Source organism: Sebastes umbrosus, chromosome 18 (assembly GCF_015220745.1).
Source record: "Sebastes umbrosus isolate fSebUmb1 chromosome 18, fSebUmb1.pri, whole genome shotgun sequence".
NCBI lineage: Eukaryota > Metazoa > Chordata > Actinopteri > Perciformes > Sebastidae > Sebastes > Sebastes umbrosus.
Genome location: NC_051286.1, coordinates 9,852,616 through 9,872,330, shown reverse-complemented (window position 1 = coordinate 9,872,330; position 19,715 = coordinate 9,852,616). Strand labels below are relative to the sequence as shown.

General features: G+C 40.8%; 1 protein-coding gene across 1 annotated transcript in view; it reads left to right on the top strand.

Annotated features, from left to right (window-relative positions):
* Positions 1-19,715, top strand: part of igf2r (insulin-like growth factor 2 receptor) — a 44,103-nt gene that overhangs the window by 15,404 nt on the left and 8,984 nt on the right. Inside the window, exons 9-39 of the mRNA XM_037751084.1 lie at positions 1,315-1,504; positions 1,945-2,048; positions 3,565-3,729; positions 3,884-4,021; positions 4,160-4,315; positions 4,436-4,573; positions 4,679-4,829; positions 5,180-5,348; positions 5,519-5,634; positions 6,547-6,706; positions 6,827-7,003; positions 7,102-7,197; positions 7,341-7,442; positions 7,892-8,054; positions 8,741-8,917; positions 9,009-9,155; positions 9,592-9,776; positions 10,105-10,192; positions 10,956-11,165; positions 11,256-11,386; positions 11,928-12,031; positions 13,006-13,139; positions 13,273-13,469; positions 14,259-14,385; positions 14,540-14,671; positions 15,618-15,777; positions 15,982-16,090; positions 17,136-17,217; positions 17,363-17,496; positions 18,598-18,747; positions 18,869-19,033. Coding sequence (XP_037607012.1) covers positions 1,315-1,504; positions 1,945-2,048; positions 3,565-3,729; positions 3,884-4,021; positions 4,160-4,315; positions 4,436-4,573; positions 4,679-4,829; positions 5,180-5,348; positions 5,519-5,634; positions 6,547-6,706; positions 6,827-7,003; positions 7,102-7,197; positions 7,341-7,442; positions 7,892-8,054; positions 8,741-8,917; positions 9,009-9,155; positions 9,592-9,776; positions 10,105-10,192; positions 10,956-11,165; positions 11,256-11,386; positions 11,928-12,031; positions 13,006-13,139; positions 13,273-13,469; positions 14,259-14,385; positions 14,540-14,671; positions 15,618-15,777; positions 15,982-16,090; positions 17,136-17,217; positions 17,363-17,496; positions 18,598-18,747; positions 18,869-19,033 — 4,457 coding nt within the window. The remainder of the gene's footprint in view (positions 1-1,314; positions 1,505-1,944; positions 2,049-3,564; positions 3,730-3,883; positions 4,022-4,159; positions 4,316-4,435; positions 4,574-4,678; positions 4,830-5,179; positions 5,349-5,518; positions 5,635-6,546; positions 6,707-6,826; positions 7,004-7,101; positions 7,198-7,340; positions 7,443-7,891; positions 8,055-8,740; positions 8,918-9,008; positions 9,156-9,591; positions 9,777-10,104; positions 10,193-10,955; positions 11,166-11,255; positions 11,387-11,927; positions 12,032-13,005; positions 13,140-13,272; positions 13,470-14,258; positions 14,386-14,539; positions 14,672-15,617; positions 15,778-15,981; positions 16,091-17,135; positions 17,218-17,362; positions 17,497-18,597; positions 18,748-18,868; positions 19,034-19,715) is intronic.

The window sequence follows — 19,715 nt, the reverse complement described above, 5'->3', positions numbered from 1 at the left end:
GTAACAAACTGGAAACCCCACCTAGCCACGTACTATTGATACTAATTATTAATTGAAGCTCAACACATTCCTTCTCTCTGTGTTATCCACAGTTACATATTTAACCCACAAGAATGATTGGCTCATAGTGCTGCTGTTTTTATCCAAGTTAGAGGAACTAAAGGTTTTTGTCAGCTCATTGCTCGAAATAGAAAAAGGCCTTTTTCCACTTGTTGTCATAGTTCATGTACGATCTGTGTGTAACATGATGGAGGCCACAGCTTACAGTCTAAGTACTGTATCTCCTGGTGTTAATGATACAAATGGTTGTACATATGAATGTTTAAAGTCGGATACTGCTGATTTCAAATTGAAGCTGATTGCTTTCAGTGATTTTTCCCATGTTTATTTTATTTACAGCCTTTGTTGCATGTAGTCCCCCCACTCTCTCTCCCCCTTTCCTGTCTATCTGCTATACTATCAAATAGAGGCCAAAAGCCCTAGTCACACTTTTAGTTCACTTTTCAGCCCACTGTTGTCTGTGTTTCCACTGCGGTCTAAAGACCTGCAGAGATCAGTCAAATTGGTCCGCTGACGTAAGCAAAAGCAACATGACATGGGACGAGGGCTGCTGGTGGTCACAGCGGTAAACACACGCTGCAGCCTGCAGTTCAGTATGTCCGCCTTTTTCATTTAAAAAACACGTTGAAAAAAAATTAACCTTAGGTTATGTCTCACTGCGACGACATTTACTGCTGCATAGTATTTACTGATGCACGTTGGATGTAATGAAGGACATGCAGCGGAGGAAAATGAAACTAAGAATGTGTGTCTCCACAGTAAATCATCTGTTGAGTGTTTAATGGTTATTTATTTGTGCTTTAGAACGATAAAGCCGTGAAACAATCAGAGAATAATTTTTCTTTCTCTCATCTCTTCTGTCTCTCTCTTCTAACGTTACCACTCGCCCTTGCAGTCTCTCTCTCTATCTCTCTCTCTTTTTCTAAATGAGTCGGGAAGCCGACAGCAAAGCCTAACGTTACTTTTAATGTTATCACACAAAGAGAAATACTCCCTGTAAACTCCACCCCAAAAGTTCCTGTACTTTCAGAAAGTACTTCCCCTGTCCAGGGCCTTTTTGGAGGGTAAAATGTCCCCGGAACTTAATTCAGACCCTGGTTCCTGCGGTCGAAGCGTAATGAGTTCCTCAAAAGGTTCCTAGTCCCTGGGTAAAGTTCCTGTGGCCAAAAAGGGCCTCATGATGATGATAATAATAAGTCATTGGATTAATATGTACGCCTAAACCCTCTGCCATTTGTTTGTTTGTGTGTGTAGCTACAGAGCATCCGTACTACGCTCACTCCGGGCCCAGTGACGGCGATGAGAGCTACGTCTTCTACCTGAACGTGTGCGGAAAGATCCCCACTACTGAATGTGGTGAAGACCAGTCCATCTCGTCGTGCCAGGTGAAGAAGACCGGAGACGTGAAGAAGGTGGCTGGACGATATCAGAACCAGACGCTACGGTAATGTGTGTGTGTGTGTGTGTGTGTGTGTCAGTCAGCTGATTGCTGCTTCTGGTCAGAGTTTGTTTGTGTTTTCTGTCAGTCGGTACTGATACTCCCTTTTGATTTTGATGGTACAATGATGGGGAAAATCATGGTTTCATAAATAGTGTAAATAAATAATAGAGGGCTCTGTTTTTATGTTATTGTCGGTAAGTTGAGATTTTATAAATGCAAACTAATTGATGCATTCTGTAAAAACCCTGCTTCCTTCTTTGATGATATTGAAACCGGAACTTTATCTCACAGTTGTACAATTATGGCCAAAATGATAATCACCATTATTTTGATCATTGATGAAATGTTGAACATTGTCAGTAAATCAACTTTATTCATTTCTTAACTGTTTCACCCTCCAACCCTGTTTCTCCCCCTCCTGTGTTTTTTTTTCCCATCTGCAGTTATTCAGACGGAGATCTGACTCTGATCTACCCAGATGGCAGCAAATGCTCCACCGGCTTCCAGAGAATGACCATCATCAACTTTGAGTGCAACAAGACTGCATGTAAGACAGAGACATTTCTAAAAAACATTATCAGTACACAATCAGAATTTATTTTCACTTCGGCACCATCTGGTGGTCATATCAAGAATTACACTGTGGCCGACACTCAGGCACACTCCTACCATGAGATGTACATTCAATTTGTGCTTTACATGAAGCACAATATCTCAGTGAAATGAAGAGATCAGCACTTTTATCTATTTATTTATAAATAACTACTCCAAACCTTATTTATTGTCTCTCCTGTGTCTAAGATGTTATACTCATAACACCTGTTCTCAGGAATGGCTAACACTACATGTTCCAGCACTAAATACTAATCTTGGATAGACAGCCCTCAGATATGTTGCCCCCATTTGTCTGGAATAATTTACAGAGTAGACTGAAACTTGACACACTGATATCGATGGGGCAATTCAATAATTTGGTTAGACATTTTATTGATTTTAGGTGTGACTGTTTTACATAATATGCTTGTTTTTCTATCTAATTTTTATGCCTCCGCGTCGGCAACAGGCGAAGCCAGAGGCATTGTGTTTTTCGGGTTGTCTATACGTACAGTCCGTTCTCCTGAACGTGATATCTCAGGAACGCCTGGAGGGAATTTCTTCAAATTGGCAAAAAAAACATCCACTTGGACTCAAGAATGAACTGATTCGATTTTGGTGGTCAAAGGTCACTGTGACCTCACAAAACACATTTTGGACAGACATGGATGTAACCTTGATTTATTGGCGGAGGCGTACAACAACGAGACAGTAATTCTAGTTACACCTACGCCACGGATATTTTATAAAGCATTTATTTATAACTTTTCATGCTGTTGGCTATATGTATGTATATTTAAATCTTGCTCAGGTCTCACTTGTAAATGAGATCTCTATCTCAATGTGACTTCCTGATTAAATTAAGTATGTATAAGATGAATGATGATGAATCACAGGGACGTGATTAATTTCATCTCTTCGGCTTAATTAGTTTAATTTTGGAGATGCAAAAACAAAGAATACTACATTTATAGGTCAAAAAAGAAAAACATGCAATGTGACTTCTCTAGTATTCTTCCATTAATGTACAACATATTGTATTTTTCACCATTATGAGCTTCTAGAGAAGTCTCTCCCCTAACCTCAAGGCATTTTTTAAATGAATCACTAATGGGTGACTGTATGATTTGTGCATTTTTACTGTCCCCTTGTTTAAGATTAATTCTTTATTGTCCTCTATAAAGAGAATTTGCTTTCACAGTCTGCACACAATAAAACACTCAGAACAGGTAACACAACAGGGTATAAACAGACAAGAACATCACAACAACACAAGTCTGTGAAAGGATGCCCAGGCTGTTTAAGACAGTAATGGCTGAGGGCACAAAACTCCTCCCAAAGCGTTTTTTTTTGCAGAGTAGTTGTCGATATTTGCGACCAGATTGTTCCATTTATTCAAAAGTGTGGGACAGGTGGAATTGCGTCACAACTCATCGTTAATTCACGGTTTGTCTTGTTTTTTTCTGCAGCCAACGGTGGGCGAGGGACTCCGGTTTTTGCGGGGGAGACGGACTGCACTTATTACTTTGACTGGGATACGTCCTTCGCCTGCGTCAAGGAGAAGGAGGATCTACTGTGTCGGGTCAGAGATGACACAAAACACTACGACCTTTCACCCCTCACAAGATACCCTGGTGAGTTTAAATGTCAATATCTGTCTCTTAAAAAATGCAATTGGTGGTGGCCGTTTTCACTCAGTGTAACATGTTTTCCGTTCTGTTTGTTGTTGCTAAACATCATCTTCCTGTGTCTGTGTCTGTGTGTGTGTTTCTGTGTGTGCTGCTCCAGGGTCAGATGGGAACTGGGAGGCGGTGGATGCTAAATCTCCAAAGCCGGACTCACGTTACTACCTGAATGTCTGTCACAAAGTGATCCAGACAGGAGCTGCTGCCGGCTGTCCGGTGAACGCTTCCATCTGTGCCGTGGGTAAGAGTCTCCACCTAAAGACTAATGAATGATGGTGGTAGAAGGGTGGAGGGAGGTCAAGGAGTTGTTAAAACCAAATTCATGAAATTGTCAGTGATAGTTGTAGCCTTTAGTGTATTGATTGTGTCTCTGCTTCAGACAAGGTTCATGGGCTCATCAGCCTGGGCGGCTTCCTCTCATCTCCCCAGAAGACTAAAATAGGAAATGACATCAGACTGGTGTATACTGATGGAAGTTTTTGCAACAGTAAAAAGACGAGGATCCAAACTATCCTGATCCTCAAGTGCAAACCAGGTAGGCTGAACAGAGAGATGAGTCATCATTAAATATATCTTCTGCTCTGTGTTTTTCTCTTTCATTTCTGTCTGGTTGTGATAATGTTGTCTCCTCTTAAACTTCTTCTTCTTCTTGCAGGAGATCTGGAGAGCCCTCCTGTCCTTCGTAGCGTTTCACCTGACGGATGTGTGTACGAGTTGGAGTGGTACACTGCTGCCGCCTGCGTCCTCTCCAAGACTCAGGGAGACGACTGCAAGGTGGAGGATCCTCAGGCTGGTACGACACACACATAAACACACAAGTTTGATCAACGCTGCTGAGCGTTTACGTCTTTGACTCTTTAATCCTCCTCTTTAACCGGCCTCCTCTGTTGCTCCACAGGTTTCTCTTTCGACTTGTCGCCTCTCTCCAAAGCTGACGGCGGCTTCTACAACCTGACTAGTGGCAACTATGACTACTACATCAACGTCTGTGGTGCCGTCAAGGCTGCCAACTGTCCTGAAAAGGCCGGAACATGCCAGGTTGAAAAGAGGTAAGACGGAGGAGCCGTGGAAGTGCAAGCAGGAGCACACTGTCACACATTCCTGCAGTTAACCACAACCACATAATTAAAGGTGTCATCACCAGACAGCAGATTCAACACAGAAGAGTTCACAATGTGCTTATAAAAACCCTGTTTGCTTGCTACGTTGGATTTTATAGAATATGAAAAATCCTCCTGTGTGCATCTCTGTGCTTTTTAATGTGTTCTTTTCTCTAATGACATAAAAAACACGTCAAATCTAATATATACTGTAGAGTTTAAGTCTAAAGGGAAATGTGATATGACATGACAATATGATGACTTAGGCCTTATCATACTTTTTCCGTCTCTCACTTCAGTTCTTGGAGTCTTGGGGAAGCGAACGCCCGTCTGTCGTACTACGACGGCCTGATCCAGCTGACCTACAGTAACGGCTCACAGTACAACAACAAAGAACACACTCTCAGATCCACTCTCATCTCCTTCCTCTGTGACCCAGAAGCCGGAGCCGGAAAACCAGAATACCAGGTAAACTGTGTCTCTGGATGTTGCTGATATACTCTATTTGTTTTCATTTTCACAATACATGGCTACACTTTTGTATATTTTTTTATGGTCTTCTGTTGGTCTCTATTTAAGGCATATTCTATACATCACCGGGATGATCTGTAATTCTAATCTTAATTTTCTGAATCCAGGTTGAGGACAATTACACCTATAACTTCCGCTGGTATACATCCTACGCATGTCCTGAAAGACCTCATGAGTGTTTGGTGACAGATCCCGTCACTCTTGAGCAGTACGACTTATCCAGGTAATGCATCGATACATATTGTGTCATTGTAGGTAAAAAACATGATAATAATAATTACAATGCCAGGGGAGGGAGGTAATATTCTGAGATTAAAGTCGTAAATTTCATCAGGATGCTTATAATAATATGGTGAATCTGGCTTAAATCAGGAGTATTTTCTTTTTCCCAAATCCGATTGCATAGTATCATTTGATTAGGTCAGCCACTGCAGGCATAATACAATATTAATACAAGAATATTCAAGTTTTTTCCTTGTAAATTTGTGTTTCTTCACATAAATTTACCACTTTAATCTCAGAGATTATCCAAGTTTTTTCCTTGTAAATTTGTGTTTCTTCACATAAATTTACCACTTTAATCTCAGAGAATGTCCCAAGTTTTTTTCCTTGTAAATTTGTGTGTTTAAATTCAGATAATTTCATTTTTTGTTTTTCATAAATATGTGACTTTATAATTTTAGAGAATATTCAAGATTTTTTCTCGTAAATTTGTGTTTTTACACAGATTTACCACTTTAATCTCACAGATTATCCAAGTTTTTCTCTCGTTAATTTGTGACTTTAATTTTAGAGAATTTCTGTTGGGGTTTTTTCTCGCAAATTTATGACTTTATAATCTCAGATTTTTTATCCCGTAAATGTGTGACTTTAAACTCAGATAATTTCATATTTTTTTTCTTGTAAATTTACTCACTTTAATCTCAGAGTTTTTTTCTCATAAATTTATGACTTTAATTTTGGAATATTCCCCTCCTCCCGTGGCTCCATAATTTATTTATTTTTTTACCTACAGTGGCCCTACTATGCCGTCGTACATAACACACTTGTCCAAATATTCACAAAATCCAGAGAAAAATGAACAAACAAGAAGACACAGATTCAGTCCAGCATGTTTACCTTCTTCTGCCTCCAGCTTGTCACGCGCCTCCTCCATTAGCAACTGGCAGGCCATGGATTTGTCTGACACCGCCAACCTGAAGAAGTACTACATCAATATATGTCGGCCTATCAACGCTGTACAAGGCTGCGACCGCCATGCGTCCGTCTGCCAGATGAAGTACATAACCGAGCAGGTCTGTAACCGTTAGAAACAGATTAGTAACTTCAAAACTAAGCTCATAAGACCTTTTTTTTTTTTGCATGAACATATTGCTTAGTGTGCCTTTTTAAAACTCTCCTCCCTCTGTCCTCAGGGCTCTCCGAAGGAGGTTGTGTCCGTCAGTAACATGGGCGTTTCTAAGCGAGGGCCAGTCATCGAGGGGCAGGACCAGCTGCTGCTGGAGTTCACAGACGGCTCTATCTGCATGTCAGACGGCATGAAGCTCACATACACAACTCGCATCCACCTGGTCTGCTCCAAAGGAACTGTGGTGAGTTGGTGCAGTTCATACAGTAAAGTGGAGTGCGGCTTGTTAATGCTTTGCATGTGTCTTGAGATGTGACTGTGCCCGTGTTCCCCGCTGTGCAGTCAATGGGCCCGCGGTTCCTGATGTACCAGAACTGTACTGCCAACTTCATGTGGGAGACCAGGGCAGCCTGTGCCATCAAAACCACCACAAACAACGTGAGTTCAGCTACAACTTATTCTCATCTTGTGTTGTTTAAGCACACTGATAAGACAACAATATGGAAAAATGTTACTCTGGGAAATTGATGTGATAACGATAGATTGGAAAGATTAAAAACCTGTAAAACTTTGTGTCTCAGAACTGTGCTGTGGTGGACCCCAACACTGGCTTTGAGTTCAACCTTCAGCTTTTGGCTTCTCAGACGGGATACAAGACAAGTGCAAATGGAAAAGACTTCCTGGTAAGACGGACACAGTGATGGCACTCTGCTAACAGTTAATAATGCAGCACTCGTGCATTGTTTGAATGTATGATATGATTTTGTCTGTGTTGTTGCAAGACATGCTCGCACCACTGTGGGATTTCATTTAGAATTATTTAACATTTTATCAGTGTAAACTATAAGTATAATAATTCTATACATAAAATCATTATTGTAATTATAGATTCATCTTTCGATTTGTTTAATCCATAAAATGTTTGAGAATAGTGAAAAACAAGTTGACATCTTTAACGTGGTTGTTCTGTATAACATTATAACACATGTCTTACATTACTACAATGTAAGACAAGGCAATTTTTTCCTAATTTTTGAGTCTAGTTTTTGAGTTAATGTCTATAAAATATAAGGACAACTTCTCCTTAAAAGTCCAACAAAAGTATAACCCTCCCTTCTTTACCTCCCTGTAGGTGAACATCTGCTCAAACGTGACAGAATGTGGAAATGGCATGGCCGGCTGTGAGCTGGAAGACGGGCATCCCTCCAGCCCAGTTGGGGAGGAGAAGACCCTCCAGTACTCCACCGATGGCCTGCTCACACTGACGTATAAGGGAACCCTGGATGAGCCCACAGGTAGTTATTTACTGTAACTGATATTGTCTTGCTTTTATTCACTGAAACGGATAGTTTGGATTTTTTTTTAAGTGGGGTTGTATGAGGTACTTATCCATAATCAGTGTATTACATACAGTTTGGAGAAACAGACAGGAGTACCAGCACGGGAGCAAAGCAATGTACTGCTATTGGCGGGGGCAGCAGCAAAACGGATTTTAGACACCTAAAAAAAATCTATCAGTTTAAGTGTACGCTATATTTAGAATATTTTCACTGCTTTAACTTGCTGTCAGACAGCCCTTTCAGACGGGTAACTGAAGCCGTTATCTATGCTCTCTTCAAAGCCACCAGAATCCTTTGACAAAAACAGTAATTTTATCTCTCATAACACGGGAGTTGCTGGTCTACCGCTGCCTCGATCGGTTAGTTTGTTTGAGTTATTGTGTGACTTTGGTGTTTTAAAGGTTTAGCTCGAATTTACAAAAGTCCAACAAATATAGCGCACAAAACTGATTGTTTTAGGTGGCTAAAATGCTGTACCTCATACAACCCCCGAAGATCCAAACTATCTCTTTAACTCTGATAAGCTGTGGTGCATTTATTGTATTTACAGCTGTGTGACTTTAAACTTTTAAGACCTTTTTAAAGATGAAAACATTTTCTTGACTCTGCAACCTTTTGTTTAAATTTCCCTTCTGCATCAGCAACTCGGGACACTTTCACCATTAATTTCGTGTGTGATCCAAACGCTCAACCTGGCTCATTGAAGCTGCTGCGAGAGGACTTGAGTTCTTTAACCAGCCACGTGGTCCACAACGTCTTCTTTGAGTTCTCCACCGCTCTGGCCTGCATCCCTGCTCCGGTTGACTGCCAGATAATTGGTACGGACACACAGAACAAAGGATGAAACCATTTGTAAATGTAAATGTCCTTTTTCTTGTGTGGGTAAATATACTTTTCTGTTACCTCTAGATTCCCATGGTAACGAGTATGACCTGAGGCACCTGATCCGGGACGCAGACGACAGCCCCTGGATCGCCATAGATACAGATGGGGTCAAATCACGCAGATTTTACATCAACGTCTGCAAACCTCTCCCTCGTGTGAACGACTGTCCAGGTCAGTATGTTCGTCCACGCAATCATATACAGTAAATAAGAGGTTTAGACTGACTGACATATGGCCTTTTTGATGTTAAAATAAATAGATAAATATGATCAAATAAGATAAATATATGAGATATTTAACAAGAGTTTGGCCTTTTCTTCATTGCATAACAGAAACATACCAGCTTGACTCATGTTGAATGGACAAAACAAGAAATTTAAGAACATCACTTTCGGCTTTGTGATTTTGCATACACTTTCCATACTGTGGTATGTTTCCATATCAGCGCAAACTTTGACTGAATGTGGATTGAACTTGAATGTGGACACCTTGCAATAAAACAACATGCAGTATATCACATCACAAAGTCAGAATGCTATTAAAATTATCAACATATTACATTCTTCCTGTCAGACTGTAGTTAGATACGTTCTTTTCTTCTCTCCAGTGGGTCCTTTGGGTTCTTGCGGCACGATTGATGGGAAAAGTTACAACCTGGGATACGTCCAGTCCAGACCGCAGGCGGCGGAGGACGGCTCCATCAGCATCGTGTACCAGAACGGAGACCGGTGTGGTTCCACAAGTAGTTCCCGCTACTCGACGCGCATCATCCTCCAGTGTGATGACAACCCAGTGAGTATTAGAGGTCCTTGTACTTTATAGCACAGAGGATGATTGGTTTATGATACAAACATGCCAGTACCTTACATAGCACTTTGTATTGGCTGATATTGATGTTATTGAATTTGGAACAGTCACACAACAAAGTCTGTCCTTAGCTCATGCAAGCACATTCATTTGGGTTGAAGCATTAGGGCTAAGCTTAATTTGCAGTTTCCTCTTAAGTTTATTATTTGCATATTCCACGAGAACAAGACACAAGACGTGCAACTAACAAGTGAAATCACTGATAATGTGGAGCTTTCATTTTTTTGTTGTATGTGTGTCTGTGTATTTCTAGGGCTCCCCCATGTTTGACCGTAAAGATGGTTGTGAATATGTCTTCATCTGGAGGACATCTGAGGCCTGCCCCATCAGGAAGTCTCAAGGTAAGAACACAAGTGTATGTGCAACTCCGTCACCCATAAAATTACGTTCCCATACAACTAAACTGCATAACCAAAATATGTTTTCTCAGGGAAACGTATTTTACTCCCTGATTACGGTCGCAGTTTAAACCGTTTTAAACACATGGTTAACGTTGTAAATGGAAACAAAACAAAACCAAAACGCAACAAATGACTCAGTTTCACACGGGACACGAACAGCCAATAATGGACATTCTTGCTTGTTATACCCGTTATTATTCAATAATGTTTTTATTCAACGTATTCTCATTCACTGTTGCTCGATATACTGCGTCACCTGCATATCAACGTCATGGTGACGTCACTCGCTGCGGCTGTCCGCTGATTTAAAAAAGGTATTTCTGATTCGTAAAAGACATGTAATCCGTGACAAAATACATTTCCTTCCAAGCGTAACTGAGACTGCAATTTAGTCGTATTGGAACATAATTTTTTGTAGACAGGGCTGGTATGTGACAAAGTGATGATAATTGTGGATACCAATGTTTTAAGATTGAATCTGCTGCTTTTGGATCATTTGTGCGGATAACAAACACTGCTATTTGAAATGTGATTAGTTTGGAATTTGATGAAAATCAAACAGCTGTGGTGATATCATCATGTCATCCATCATATCAGAGGCCATAATGAAGTATTAATAAACAGTACTGACTACTTATATTGATTAAACCATGATGACAAGAATATGTGCCTCTTTGGTCATCATCCAAACGTGTCCTCCCAGGTGATGGCTGTAAGGTTCGTGACCCCAAGAGTGGCTACGAGTTCAACCTGAGCTCTCTGAAGGGTCGAGATTACTCCGTCAACAGTGATAAGTACGTCTACCACCTGTCGGTCTGCGGCGGGCTCCAGAAAGGCATCTGCACCCACAAAGACACCGGCAGTGAATCGGTCTCCTCCTGCCAGGTGCAAGGGGCCAACCAAAAGATTGCAGGTACGAAAAAAAAAAAAAAAAAAACAGTTTGAATATATTTATATTTTTGATGTGATATTAATTTGTGTCATTATTCTTGTGTGTGTGCAGGAATGGCCACCCAGGTTCTGAGTTATGTGGGAGACCAGCTCATCCTGAACTACACTAATGGAGAGACCTGTCATAAGATATACCAAAGATCCACCGAGGTCTACTTCTCCTGCCACCCTGACAGGCATCCTGTGAGTTTCACACATTAAAAGACAGAAAACCAGCTGATCAGATCTTCCTGGGTTTTTAAAGGGTTGACTTATTAAATAAATGAAAAGACCATGCAAATTCTTTCATAAAAACTTTCACAAGCCAAAGTTTAATCTGTTTTAATCGAACTCTGGTTTGGTTTGTTTGGGCGGTTGTGAACGCAGTAATCGTACTCTGGTGCTGACCAAAGCAACGTTCGTTTGGAAACGGTCCGAGACCACTTGCAAGAGGTGGTCTCGGACCGTTTCCAAATGAATCCCAGTGCAGTTTGACTCCAGTGAGATAAAAATCCGTTCCAATTGAAGGAATTGAACCAAAACATGTGAAATATTGTGATGGACCCAGGTAAACGACAAGTTAACATGAGTGGGAAAGGACTGACTGATGTTTGCTTGACATCTGGGCCGAAGAGAACACACAGAACATGCTAAATAAAGTCCACAAAAATAGTGATGTTTATAAAGTCATTGGTAAAGTCAGTGGTGGTAACTCATTGTGTGTTGTGTTGTTTCACTTGTTCAGGGAACACCAGAGTTCATCAAAGAGACTCCAGACTGCACCTACCTGTTCAGCTGGCCCACCGCTCTGGCCTGCGTCCCAGTCAAAACCACCAGCTGCTCCTACAAGTAACAATCCTCCACCACCTCACACATGTCATCGTCCTCCGTCTGCTTCTCCTTTTTTTCTTCCTCTTCCTCTGTTTTTAATGCACACTTTTCATCCAGTTGTTTCTCATTTCTCATAGCTCTACCTAGATTAATCAGGTAACAGTACAAGTAATAGGATAATAGCAATATACCAGTTAGTTATCAGGCAATAAAGGTGTAAAAATCTGTTTTTGGTATCAGGGCTTCCCAACAAGCTAACATGACTCGGTTGGTACGAATGGATTCCTTAGGTTTTTCTAGTCTCATATGATACCAGTATCTTCACTCTAGCTTTATGACTGACCTGCTACAACCTCTGAAAGACTGTAGAATTGTTAAGAGATTCATAGTTTATATAATAAAAGATCTATACTTGATGTCCGTGTGTGGATACAATATTGCCACGCAAAGTATCGCGATACTATGCTGTATCTTACTTTCTGCGTATTTCTGAAAACCTTTTCTTTTAATCGGAGATCACAGATTTCATCATTGTTACATTTATGTGTGTCTTTCCTTGAGTGTGAGAGTCAACATCCTACAAGGAAGTCTTCAAGGATCCACCTATTAAAGAAAGAAATACAGGAACAAAGATGTTTTACAGCGTTCTGCCAAAATAAATGATTCCTAGATTTGATTTGATTTGATTTGATTAGAAGTTAAAGTATTTATGCTCAACTCCTCAAGTGTTTTGCAGGCACCTGAAAAAAAGTGTATCAAGTAATAAATAGGACAGGTACTCATAAATGAGTAGAGTTTTAGATGTCTTTATCTGCACCAGGCATCACAGTTGCAGTATGATCTACTATTTGAACAGACGATGACAACGTAATGACCGACATTCAAACAGTTCAGTCACTATAATGTTATTAGCAGTTGTTCAGAAATCTGTATAGACCTTAAACATATGTGACGCTGAATGTTCCCCCTCTGTATGTGTGCTCTGTCCTCAGTGACGATCAGGGCCACTCGTACGACCTCTCCCCTCTGGCTATGGACTCTAGAAACTGGGAGGTGGAGCCCTCTACGGACGACACCACGAAACGATTTTACATCAACGTCTGCAGGTCGCTGGTGCAGCAGGGAGGTCAGTTAATTATTCAGTAATACTGTAGCATCCAACTCTGGTTTGTTGTCATAATTTAAGTTGCAAGAAAGCATTTTGACACTGAATTACTTCTGACTCAGTCAAAGTTGACCCCCTGCTCACCTTGTGACAGGTTCGTGGAAGTGTCCGTCCAATGCAGCGTCCTGTGTGAAGGTCGGAGAGGACTATGTGAGTCTGGGGCAGGTGGAGTCCGGTCCTACGATGGACAGAAATGTGCTGAAGCTGCAGTACACCAGCGGCCAGTTGTGTCCCAATGCAAGCCGCAACAGGAGCAGCATCATCCGCTTCAAGTGTGACAAAGACAAAGTGGTGAGGAGAAGTTTTCAGTTAGCTATACAAGAGGTATGACTCCCTGTCTGTGGGGTTTGTGTGTGCGTTTCGACAGCAGGAACCAGGGATTAAATTCCTGTACGATAGTTCTAGGTGGGAATAAAATCCCTGTCTGGGGATTCGTACTTTCTGATAGTTCAAGAACTTTTTAGACTGAATCGGGTTTTCACCCAGAAGTTCCTGGTAATTTTAGTTCCTGGAACTAAAAGGTTCCTGCAGCCCACTGTTGTCTGCGTTTCCACCGCGGTCTAAAGACTTGCGAAGATTAGGCAAATTAGTCTGCTGACATATGAAAAAGCAACATAGCACGGGACGAGGGCTGCTGATGGTCACAGCGGTAAACACACTCTGCAGCCTGTAGTTCAGTGAGTCTGCCTGTTTCATCTAAAAAGTATGTTGAAAAAAAATTAATCTTAGGTTATGTCTCACTGCGACGACATTTACTGCTGCATAGTATTTACTGATGCACATTGAATGTAATAAATGAAATGCAGAGGAGAGCGTCTGTCTCCACAGTAAATCATCTGTGTTTGATGGTTATTTATTTGTGCGTTAGAACGTAACCGCTGTGAAACAATCAGAACAATTTTTTTTCTCTCATTCACAGCACCGCCGCGCTGTCTTTTCAAACGCTGTCAGCTCACTCATGCGATCTTTTGCTCTGTTTTTGACCTTTTCTTGTGTTAAGTACAGCAGGGCAGTATGGTAAGGACCGGTGTTTATTTAAATAAAAATATAAAAACGTGTGTGTTCCTATCTCCCGTCCAGGACTCCCGGCCTACTCTGATCTCTGCCATTGAGGACTGTGTGTACACCTTCCTCTGGTTAACAGCTGCTGCCTGCCCTCTGAACAGCACCCAACATGACAACTGCAGGGTCACCAACCCCGCCACAGGTCAGACATTCAGAATAAACCTGCAGTTCTGTACACGTTGTGTATATACAAACATATTACTAGTATGTTCTTATCATTTTACTGTCTGGTGACAATAAAAACTGGATAAATGTATTCGTATTTTTATAAAGTGTGACCCTCCTCTCTCTCCCAGGTCATCTGTTTGATCTCAACTCCCTGACAAAGGAAGAAGGTTACACTGTGTACGATCATAAGGATCACAGGAAGATGTTCCGCATGAACGTCTGTGGAAACGTGTTGAAAGCCGGATGCAGCCCTGAAACCGGTACGTACATCCATCCAGTGACTGGGTACCCAAGTCGTCTTTGATTCATTTAAGAAACACCACTCCTCCTTCATTATCTGCTCAAACTGTAAAGTAGGAAGAGGAGTGTGAGAAGTACTACGATTTTTTACTTAAGTAAAAGTACAAAGTGTTATTATCTAAATGTGCTTAAAGTATCAAAAGTAGAAGTACTCAGTAAAACACAGTTGGGTAGTTTCATCCAGTGGTTCCCGCCCCAGGGGTTTGGCTCCCTCCCAAAGGTGTGACGTATAAACGACACGAAAAACTACTCGCCTGCGAATATTATATATCCAGATCTATCTTGGAACAAATCAGATGTTCTAACAGTAGCAGCAAATAAGAAGAGAAGAGGGATCCATTAAGAATTCATTCACTTCTCTCCTGGTTACTGTTTAGTCTTGCTCAGACGTTTGTGTGGTTTATGTAACACTGAGGACATGCGTCACCGTTGAATATAATAAGAGACCTGAAATTCCAGTACTTCTCAAATTATTGACTGCTCTCTTACCCGGCAGTAGAAGGTATTGCACAGTTAACTGGAAGGGAGCACATAGCTCAGCCAAGGTTGCACAATAGGTCTGAATTTGTAATCAGAATTATGGGAATGTTTAACCTGCATCAAAATACACAGTGATAGACAAATATGGGATGTATTTGCCAGATTTTTTTTTTATTATTAAAGTGGGTGCAGTAGTTTATGAGAAAATGGCAAAAAAAATGTTCAACATTCGCACATTTATTCCAAAATTGAAAAATCATTAATAATATCTGTGTTTCTCGGCAGAATCTGAATCTAATCAGCTGTTCATCAATTTATGAACAGCATTTATAAATGATGGTTATTATAAAGTGTTACCGTATAGTCTTAAATACAACTGTATTTTTGCAATAGTTGTAAAATATCTATGTGCATACTGTGTTCCAGCTGTGTGTATTAAGAATGCCGCGACTGTGGTGAGCGGCGGTGAGGTCAGCAGGAAGCTCACGTACAAGGATCACGTTCTGGAGCTGTCGTACGAAGGAGGAAGTGCCTGCCCAGCAAACCCCCAACTCAAACACAACACCGTCATCCACTTCATCTGCAGGTACGTCCCGCTTGTTGGATTTTCTGCTTTTCATTACTGTTTTCATTTTTGTGTATGAAAAAAGATGATAATGAAATATGTTTTCACCCATCAGACATTTTAAAATGTATGATGATCTTTGTTGCAAAACGCCAGTAATGTATCCGTCATGTTAACACTGAAATATCTAGCTATGTTGTGAATATCTACGTTGTGTTTGTACAGACCTCCTAACATGGCTTTGGGCCCTCCGGAGCCGGTTCTCATTGCCTCCACCGCTGAGACTTGCACACACTTCTTCTCTTTCCACACCCACCTGGCCTGCGAACAGCCGGTAAGAATGTTTGGTGTATTTGTCAGTGTGATAAGTCAGATGAGTACAAAATAAACTTCCGTCTTCACAGGAAACTGCTTAGTTAGGTTTAGGAAAAAGATCATGGTTTGTATTAAGATAACTTAGAAGTGGCGTTACTTAAGTATGGAAGTTATGTGACAAATAAATCAAAGTTGACTTGGGGTTGAGTTGGGGTACGAACAGCGGTCTCCTGGGCGAAAGTGTGGTGTTTTTTGACCCACCTATCCACCCTGACCTCCTACCTACACAGCGTTTGTCGCTCTTTATACTTCCTGGTTCACGATTACGTGGATTACAAGTTGATTTTGTGGGATATATATACGAATTACAGTGCATTACTTTTCGTAGGTGTAGCTATAAATGGTGTATGAGAACAGCCCTCCATATTACTCTCCACCCTTCAGGTAGCTCTCAGTCTCAAAAAGGTTGGTGACTCCCTGATGCAGCTTTCTCAGTCAAATATAGCACGTACTGAGGAAATGATTGCTTCAATTGACTACATTTACCATCAACACTGATTGGACATCCACATAAAAGGTGGCAAATTCTCCTTTTTAACTTAAAAAATCATTACATAACAGCCTCAAAAAGGTCAATGTATTCAGAAAAGTACCGTATAGACGTGCAACTTTTTATATTAAAGAATTATTTACACATAGTGAAGTGAAAAATATGGAACATTCCTTCTCAAATTAGCATTGCATTGGCCATTTCACAGAGCAAATTGAATTTCAGCTGTGCGTAGTCTGCAGTCGGACGACAATCGGCTTCTCAAGGATAATCAGAGCTGAATGTAGCATTGAATTATGTGGGTGCCGTAGGAAGTGTGGGATTGTGTCGGACACATTTTGTCCAGAATAATTCTTAAAACTCGGAGGATAAAAAGAAGAAAAGAATCAAAGAAAACATTCGAAAGCCATTATATTGAATAAAAATGGTTGAATTCCTCTGCTTTATTGCTGTTACGCTACAAGGATGTACCTGTGACATTCATTTGGTTTCCTTTTTTTATTCAATGTTTCAGGTAAAGTGTTCAGTCCAGAACGGCTCTGCTCTTATAGACCTGACTCCTCTGATTCACATCAGTGGATACTACACAGCAACAGGTCAGGAGCTCTAAAGCAAATCTCAAAATAACGGAGATCAAATGTAGCCCTATATGCATCATGTCAGTGTCGATTTTCATCCATGTGCATCATTTATGGTGCGTCCATATTTACTATTTGCATGTTCCTGTTTCTATCCTTTCAGATGATGCGGTGGACCAAAGTGACGGATCTCCAGACTTCTACATCAACATCTGTCTGCCTCTAAACCCCATCCCCGAGGTCATCTGCCCCCCTGGAGCCGCCGTCTGTATAGATCCTGATAACGGACCTCCTGTGGTGAGACACACACATTCTCCTTCACACCATTTTCATACAAGGGAGATAAAGTACAAGTTACTTTATCCTCACTTCCATGTGGTTCGATGCCTTTATAATGAAAACCAGAGCATTGACTTTGGACTGACGACGTGTAAAAAGGTCCGATTGCACCTCTTGATGCAACAGGACGACTCACAGCTATTATAAAGACTGGAATTAGTTCCAGCTGTTTATTATCAATGCATATCACATGCTACAATTTGTACTCAAAGGAATTTTGTGACATGAAACGTATGTGCATTTAATGCCACGGCATAAAAAAAATATTTGAAATAACTCAAATTTAATTACAAGATCCTAACCAAATTAATTTTTAACACTTCGGGAAAATGCACATTTGTACGACAGCATATTAGAGCATTTGTATGTAAAAAGGGAGGGGGTAATATTCAGAGAAAAACAAAAAACAGAATTTTCAATTTGAAAGTGGTTCATTTACAAAAAAAACTAAGAAATATACAAGAAAATAATATACTATCCATACTATTTAGTATGCCAGAAAAATATTTAGTAAGTATAAATTTTAGTTTACTTTGGTTTTTCAAACAATTTAAGCTAAATGATAAAAACAGACAACAAAAAAAATGGCTCCTAACAAAAAAGTATTAAACGTAGACAGTACAACATAGCATAGAGATTTTCTAAGTGTAAGCTGAAGCTAAGATAAAATGAGATAATCCTTTATTAGTCCCACAGCGAGGCAATTTGCAACCTGCTCATTTCATGACATTTGGTCAACAGTTTGTCCACCAAAGTGCTTTTCTTACCTGATGTGTTTTACATTTTGATAACAAAGTAAAGCATTCAAACTTAAAGGAAACGGCTACATAATTTTAGTTTCAAATCTCAGTCTTGCATCCGTTACAGTTTGGGGGGGGAAATCATTACGAGAGTGACTAATATTAACAAGTACGTCTAACTCTAATTTGAGTTCAGGTTTCTAGATTGTGTGGCAATAGAGTCTGTACATTGCCCTGTCTTTATTTTTCTTCCTGTGTCTCTTTCAATAATTTTGCCTCCACCCTTTTCTTTCTTTAACTCTCTTTCTGTCTCTTAAAGGACATTGGGCGGACCACCAGCGGTCCTGAGATCAACAGTGCAACAGGGGAGGTGTCCATCACTTACAGCAGCTCCACCAAGTGCGCCACCGATCCTGCAAAGAACTACACTTCGACTATCATCTTTACCTGCCAGAGAGGCCTGGAGCTGGTCAGTCAGCACTGTGATCTCCTTTTATGATCAGAATACTAAAACATGCATGTTACTTTACTTCTCTGAGGATGTTTTACATTTTTTTAACAAAGCTTTGACCTTTTATATCTTTACCCAGGGCTCTCCACAAATGCTGAAGCTGCAGGGATGTGTTTATTTGTTTGAGTGGGCGACACCTTTAGTCTGTTCGGACGCCACCCACACCAACGCCAGCGGCTGCCAGCTCACAGACTCCCAACTGCAGTTCACCTTTGACCTGTCGACCCTCTCTGGTGAAGTCCAGGTGAGCTTGTTGTCTGTCCACCGAGATCACGTTTGACAATAGGTGCACATGAATAGTCCCTTCATCTTGGCAAATCTATTTTCCTGTAGTTTGTTTTATATTTCACGAGGTAAAGGTGGGTCAGACAATATTAAATTGTTGCGGTAGTCTGTATTTGTCATTCAGAAAGGGGAACCGGAAGACCGAGGACGGCGGATATACAAGCAGTTGTTATGATACACTACGTACATGAAACATCAATCAGCACTTAGCCATGTCGCTGTGAAAACATCCGCTTATTGGAGTGATCAGATGAGATGAAGATGAAAATTTAGAAGAGCCTTCTGTTTTTTTCCTCGACTTTACTCGTTGGTTTGCTTTCCTCACATCCATTTCTCTTCTCGTGCACTGATTTGTTTAAGCTGAACAGCCATTTCGTCTGAAACCGAGACAAGACCGAGTAAAAATGCAATCGAATCTGAGACGAAATCTCCAAAAAGTGGTCTTGAGACTCGATTTACTCAAACTGCGGTAACGTGATCCGTAGAGTGCAAAACCGTGGTATTGCCGTTTCCATGATAACACTACTATAAGAGCAACGGAAGTCAGGCAGCGGCTGGCGGTACAACAGTTTAGTCGGTATGGTAGTCTCGGAAAGGGAAGAGTGAGCGGAGGGGTATTCAGTTGGTTGCAATCTGCAACT